General features: G+C 40.5%; 1 protein-coding gene across 1 annotated transcript; it reads left to right on the forward strand.

Moving 5' to 3' along the window:
* The first annotated feature begins 2,356 nt into the window (after positions 1-2,356).
* Positions 2,357-3,378, forward strand: OR6K6 (olfactory receptor family 6 subfamily K member 6). The gene has a single exon (XM_005896946.2). The coding sequence runs from the start codon at positions 2,431-2,433 to the stop codon at positions 3,376-3,378; it is 948 nt and encodes a 315-aa protein (XP_005897008.2). The 5' UTR covers positions 2,357-2,430.
* The last annotated feature ends 4,133 nt before the right edge of the window (positions 3,379-7,511 follow it).

Genomic DNA, 7,511 nt, shown 5'->3' on the forward strand with positions numbered 1-7,511 from the left:
CAAAGTCTTTGACTGTGTGGATCACAATAAACTATGGAAAATTCTGAAAGAGATGGGAATACCAGACCACCTGACCTCCCTCTTGAGAAACCTATATGCAGATCAGGAAGCAACAGTTAGAACTGGACATGGAACAACAGACTGATTCCAAAGGAAAAGGAGTACATCAAGGCTGTATATTGTCACCCTGCTTATTTAACTTACATGCAGAGTACATCATGAGAAATGCTGGGCTGGAGGAAGCACAAGCTGGAATCAAGTTTGTCGGGAGAAATATCAATAACCTCAGATATGCAGATGATACCACCCTTATGGCAGAAAGCGAAGAAGAACTAAAGAACCTCTTGATGAAAGTGAAAGAGGAGAGTGAGAAAGTTGGCTTAGACCTCAACATTCAGAAAACTAAGATCATGGTATCCGGTCCCAACACTTCATGGCAAATGGATGGAGAAACAGTGGAAACAGTGGCTGACTGTATTTTGGGGGGCTCCAAAATCACTGCAGATGGTGATTGCAGCCATGAAATTAAAAGATCCTTACTCCTTGGAAGGAAAGTTATTACCAACCTAGACAGCATATTAAAAAGCAGGGACATTACTTTGTCAACAAAGTTCCATCTAGTCAAGGCTTTGGTTTTTCCAGTAGTCATATATGGATGTAAGAGTATAAAGGAAGCTGAGCGCAGAAGAATTGATGCTTTTGAGCTGTGGTGCTGGAGAAGACTCTTGAGAGTCCCCTGGACTGCAAGGAGATCCAACCAGTCCATCCTAAAGGAAATCAGTCCTGGGTGTTCATTGAAAGGACTGATGTTGAAGCTGAAACTGCAATATTTTGGCCACCTGATGCAAAGAGCTAACTCATTTGAAAACACCCTGATGTTGGGAAAGATTGAAAGCAGGTGAAGAAGGGGACAACAGAGAATGAGATGGTTGGATGGCATCATTGACTCAATGGATATGAGTTTGGGTAAACTCTGGGAGTTGGTGATGGACAGGGAGGCCTGGCGTGCTGCAGTTCATGGGGTCACAAAGAGTCAGACACGACTGAACAACTGAACTGAGCTGAACTGAATAAAGACCTGCTGTATAACACAGGGAACTCTACATAGTACTCTCCAGTGACCTAGATGGGAAAAGAATCTGAAAAATAATGGATCTATGTATATGTATAACTGATTCACATTGCTGTACACCTGAAACTGACCAACATCATGAAGTAACTACACCTCAATACTTTTTAAAATTAATAAATAAATTTAAATCCATAAAAGGTAAGAAAAAGAAAAAAATTGATTGGAACCTGATGAGAAAAGACAATAAATATAAGGCTATGATCTTTGGGTTTATCCTTTAATGTTTTTGAAAAGACAAGGGACAGTAAGACCATGCATAGAAATATTCATCTGTGGAATGACTTCATGTAGGTAAGACCAGTCAAAAAGATGTTAAAATAGTTAATAGGTAAGCATAGTTCTATACTTAAGTTTAATTAGCCTTTCAAAAAATTTAGTTGCCCTTTCTTCCAAACAACTAGATGTTGGCCTGATTTCTATTGCAGCTGACTTTTGTGACATTTTCTTCCCAAGATTGCCAAAGTTATTCGAGAAGCTTTTTTTTTTTTTTTTTTTATGTCAGGATGATCTCCTCCTCCCTTTGGTTCTTAGATGTGGTCTTTCTAGGAGGAATGGGATGCGCAAGGTTGAAATTACATGTTTGTCCAAAATTCGATGGCCACTTTTCAGATATACTGTGATTCTGAAGAGACTCTTTATCTGAGCACCTATCAATATCAACCACTGAGAGAAGAGAAGGAGAGGGAGTTACAGAGAAAGCAGAGGAGAGGAGGGATGCTTTCTTGTGTCTGGGTTCCTATGTTCTAAATGGAAAATAGACTTGCTGCTATGAAACCAACAGAAGAGAGGCAGAGTGATAAAGGTAGCCAATCCTAGATTAGATAGCAGAGCTAGAAAGTATGAGTGACCAACTGAAGACTTAATGAGTGAAATGTTTCTGATGGTGTTTTATATTTTTTAATTGCTTTTCTAAATAACAGAAATTGACAATAGTCAAAAAGAAAGGTACATGTTTTAAAGCTAAACACAGAGTGGGACAAAAACCTCAGAAATTAAAAAAATTGACTGCACCTCCAGAAAATAATTCAAGAGAATTAAAATTGTGTGCTGCTTTGTGTTTTCTTCATATCATTTGAAGATGATTACAAAAAGATTCATTTAGGGGTGCAAAAGCAAACATTTCAGATGTTCCTGCATAAAGGTGCAACTGGAGAGATTTCTAACTGGCCTGTTTAGGGCCCCAGCATCAGGTTAAGTAACTGATTACAGAAAAGAGCAAAGCAATTTTCAATAAGTAATCACCATCCCAATTTCAGGAGTTCTGGTCTCCTTTCTTCCCTTCCCAGGTGACACAGGTGATGACCAGTGAGAATCAGACAAGGGTGACTGAGTTCCTCTTCTCTATGTTCCCACATTTACATGAAGGTGGCCTCTTATTCTTTATTCTCTTGCTTCTCATCTATGGATTTATCGTAACTGGAAACCTAATGATATTCATTATTACCCAGCTGGATGCGGCCTTGCACACCCCCATGTATTTCTTCATCCGTGTCCTCTCTTTCCTGGAGATCTGGTATACCACAACCACCATCCCCAAGATTCTCTCTTGCCTAGTCAGTGAGCAGAAAGCCATCTCTCTTGCTGGTTGCTTTCTGCAGATGTACTTCTTCCACTCACTTGGCATCACAGAAGGCTGTGTCCTGACAGCAATGGCAATTGACAGGTACATAGCTATCTGCAACCCCCTCCATTACCCAAACATTATGACTCCCAAACTCTGTGTCCATCTGACAGCTGGATCCTGCCTCTGTGGCTTCCTCCTTGTGCTCCCTGAAATTGCATGGATTGGCGCCCTGCCTTTCTGTGGCTCCAATCAGATCCAGCAGATCTTCTGTGACTTCATCCCTGTGCTGAACTTGGCCTGCACAGATACATCCCTGGTGGTCATTATGGATGCCATCCATGCAGTGGAGATCCTGGCCTCCTTCCTGGTCATCGCCCTATCCTACCTCCGGATCATTGTGGTGATTCTGCAAATGCCCTCGGCTGAAGGCCGCCACAAAGCTTTCTCTACCTGTGCTGCCCACCTTGCTGTGTTCTTGCTGTTTTTTGGCAGTGTGGCTGTCATGTACTTGCGATTCTCAGCCACCTACTCTGTGTTTTGGGACACAGCAATTGCTGTCACTTTTGTTATCCTCGCTCCCTTCTTCAACCCCATTATCTATAGCCTGAGAAATAAGGATATGAAAGATGCAATTGGGAGGCTCTTTGGCTATCAGAAGAGGGCTGGTGGGGTTAAGAGATAGATCGAGATCTCTCTAGACTCTGAAAAAAACTCTAGGAAGTTCAGCTTTGCACTGTCCTTTGTCTTGTTCATGATTATGCTCTTTTTCTATTGTCACAACTACTTGTTCTATTATTATAAACAAGGATGAGAAACTGCTGCATCCAAGTCATTGGTAGCGATTGCAGAGCTTATTTACATTGATGTAGTTGTGGTAGCTGAAAGCAGTATACATGGGTTTTCCTGCTTTATGATGCAGGCAGGCTTCTTCCTCACACTCTATTAGCAAGACTCCTGCCCTTGTTTTCTGTGGTCCGAAGTGCTGATGAGGCCAGAGAGCAGGACTGAAGAAGCATAAAAGACATCATGGTTCTTGATATTGCTGTTAGCTTTTCCCCTTGACTCATTGGAAAAGACTCTGATACTGGGAGGGATTGGGGGCAAGAGGAGAAGGGGACGACAGTGGATGAGATGGCTGGATGGCATCACTGACTTGATGGATGTGAGTCTCAGTGAACTCTGGGAGTTGGTGATGGACAGGGAGGCCTGGCATGCTGCGATTCATGGGGTTGCAAAGAGTCAGACACGACTGAGCAACTGGTCTGATCTGATCTGATCTGAATCCTCTTTCCAATGATGAACCCCATGCAGTTCCACATTCCACATCAATAAACAATTTCCTGAAACTACAGAGAAAACATCTTCACTTTTAGCTTATTTAATGCACAAATTCAACTCAATGGCCATGTTCTGATCTTGTATACCATCTGTATAGAATTTTAACCCAATAGAGTGGCATAGTAATTAATAATAGTCCACTATTTCCTCTAGTAATTTACTATTTTAAATATTTTCACATATATGAATCCTCTTGACTTGAAAAAAAAAAAAGCAATTAGGTCAGATATCACCATATTAAATGTTGGAACAAAGGTTCAAAGAAGTTTAATGATCTGCCTAAAGTCTTATAGATCATTAGTGACAGAGCTGGGACTTAACTTCAGGATTCTACTTCATGCTCTGCCCCCAATAAATACATGTGTTCATTTAATATACTCTGTGTTTAAGAAAATAAATTATATCCATTTCTTTTTCTCAAAGTTTCATGAAACCTTACCAGTCTTTAATGAGTACTAGGAGTCATGGGTTCTTTCCTTTGTGAATTTCCTAGTCCTCAGGTGATTGTAGAAAGACTATTCAACTATAGGGTTCAAGGACAAAATATTCTGTCTTTTTCTGCCACTAAGCTGTGTCATTTCCTTGTCTTTAAAATTACATGGTTCCTGGAACTGATTGATCATCAGAACTTATGACTCAGAAAATCTGAAAGTGAAAACCATTCTTGTGCATTTCTGAGAAGTTTCCAAGAATATTCTAATGATGAGTCAGATGTGGGAAAGACTAAACTCATTCCTAGCTCTAGGGCTTCTTGACATGTATAAGAGCTAAGATTTTTTTTTTTTAATTTAAGATAAAGATCTTAAATGTATTACTCATTTATTCTTACAACAACTCTGTGAAATAAATATTAAATCTTTTTGTTTTACAAATGGAAAACATGAAACACAGTTTCAATAGTTCAAGTATGTGGAGCTTATTATTAGGAATCCAGAGCAAAAATTCAATTCTACCTGATCCCAGAGTCAGGTCTTTATTTGCCAAGATATTGTGCTCACTTTACATGGCTTTCATTCTGGACCAATTACTAAACCTAACCTTCCAAATGAAATAGGATATTCAGTAAATATGATAACTATTAAACAAAAAGTGATGAAACAGTTTGCTCCTCGAGATTTCAAGATTTAAGAAAAAAAATGTTTGACTAGCAGTTCTATGTTAGGTACTCTGTTAAGTGCACAGGATTTAATTAGTGGCTATCATATCAGTGTTTTTGATTTTTGTTTCTGATTTTTGTTCAGTTCAGTCTCTCAGTCGTGTCTGACTCTTTGCGACCCCGTGAATTACAGTACACCAGGCCTCCCTGTCCATCACCAACACCCGGAGTTCATTCAAACTCACGTCCATCAAGTCGGTGATCCCATCCAGCCATCTCATCCTCTGTCATCCCCTTCTCCGCCTGCTCCCAATCCCTCCGAGCACCAGAGTCTTTTCCAATGAGTCAACTCTTCGCATGAGGTGGCCAAAGTACTGGAGTTTCAGCTTTAGCATCATTCCTTCCAAAGAACACCCAGGACTTTTCTCCTTCAGAATGGACTGGTTGGATCTCCTTGCAGTCCAAGGGACTCTCAAGAGTCTTCTCCAACACCACAGTTCAAAAGCATCAATTCTTCGGCCTCAGAGTCTGATAAATAATTATTGTTGCTATTTTAATGAGTGCTGTTATTCATTGAATTTACATTTTTCTTAACATAAAATGGTCCCTATAGACTCAGTGTTCCCAGCTTTAGGCTATTTTATTTCATCTAAATCTTCTAAACATTTAGTATTTGTTCTTCAAGCCTCTTTGAATATGTATCTTTTTTTCAATCCTTTCTTCTCTCTTTCAATCTAGCATATTGATTCTCCATCACTTCATGGGAAATAGATGGGGAAACAGTGTCAGACTTTATTTTTGGGGCTCCAAAATCACTGCAGATGGTGACCGCAACCATGAAATTAAAAGACGCTTACTCCTTGGAAGGAAAGTTATGACCAACCTAGATAGCATATTCAAAAACAGAGACATTACTTTGCCAACAAAGGTCCATCTAGTCAAGGCTATGGTTTTTCCTGTGGTCATGTATGGATGTGAGAGTTGGACTGTGAAGAAGGCTGAGCACCAAAGGATTGATGCTTTTGAACTGTGGTGTTGGAGAAGACTCTGGAGAGTCCCTTGGACTGCAAGGAGATCCAACCAGTCCATTCTGAAGGAGATCAGCCCTGGGATTTCTTTGGAAGGAATGATGCTAAAGCTGAAACTCCAGTACTTTGGCTACCTCATTCGAAGAGTTGACTCATTGGAAAAGACTCTGATGCTGGGACAGATTGGGGGCAAGAGGAGAAGGGGATAAGAGAGGATGAGATGGCTGGATGGCATCACTGACTCGATGGAAGTGAGTCTGAGTGAACTCTGGGAGCTGGTGGTGGACAGGGAGGCCTTGCGTGCTGCGATTCATTGGGTTGCAAAGAGTCAGACATGACTGAGACTGAACTGAACTGAACTGAACCTTAACTTTTGTCACTGAAGCTCAGAAATTATTGTTTTTACTATTATTGTCCTCTACTTCTCAATATTAACTGCAAGCTTCAAGAAAGATTCCTCATATTCAAGTATGATATTCTGGGTACTGACATCAGGACCAATATATGCCCTTGTTTTGATGTGACTTATTTTCTATCTTTTTGCTTGTCATGCTGTTTCTTGCTTACTGCCCATCTCCCATTGGACTAAGGATCCACAGGGATAAGGTTTCCTCATCCTTCTGAATGTTACACCATTCAGCATAGCATCTTTTGACTATCCAAGGTTTGCTGTTGGCTAAGTGACTGACTGATTGAGAAGCTGGGCTGACTGACAAAGGTGTATCAATACCTGTGAGAACAAACGAAGAACACAGAAAAGATGGTCTTGGTAAAAACTGAGTATCCATATCAGCCTAAAGTAGCAAAAGGAGAAGGAATGAAGAAGAGAGGATGTGTCAAACAGGTTGATGCAGTATTCAGAGGAGCAAGACTAAGATAATGATTAGTCTAAGATAATCATCAGGCTAATGATTAGTCTTAACTGCTTCATGCTCTTAACAATTTCCTAGACCCAGCCCTATCTCAGGATAAGAGTATCTCCTATGTATAATAGTGCCTTTGCTTTCTGTTTAAGGACATTAGAACAAGAGAGTAGCTATTTTCCCCATTTGTTCTGAACTCCAAGTTTACCTTTGGAGACATCAAGTTATCTCTACACCTGATGTTACTCCGTGGAAGGAAAGTTATGTCCAACCTAGATAGCATATTCAAAAACAGAGACATTACTTTGCCAACAAAGGTCCGGCTAGTCAAGGCTATGGTTTTTCCTGTGGTCATGTATGGATGTGAGAGTTGGACTGTGAAGAAAGCTGAGCGCCGAAGAATTGATGCTTTTGAACTGTGGTGTTGGAGAAGACTCTTGAGAGTCCCTTGGACTGCAAGGAGATCCAACCAGTCCTTTCTGAAGGAGGT

Source organism: Bos mutus, chromosome 3 (assembly GCF_027580195.1).
Source record: "Bos mutus isolate GX-2022 chromosome 3, NWIPB_WYAK_1.1, whole genome shotgun sequence".
Taxonomy (NCBI): Eukaryota; Metazoa; Chordata; class Mammalia; order Artiodactyla; family Bovidae; genus Bos; species Bos mutus.

Bases quoted from the DNA above. Each gene is read 5' to 3' on its own strand.
- OR6K6 (XM_005896946.2), top strand. From the start codon at position 2,431: ATGACCAGTGAGAATCAGACAAGGGTGACTGAGTTCCTCTTCTCTATG.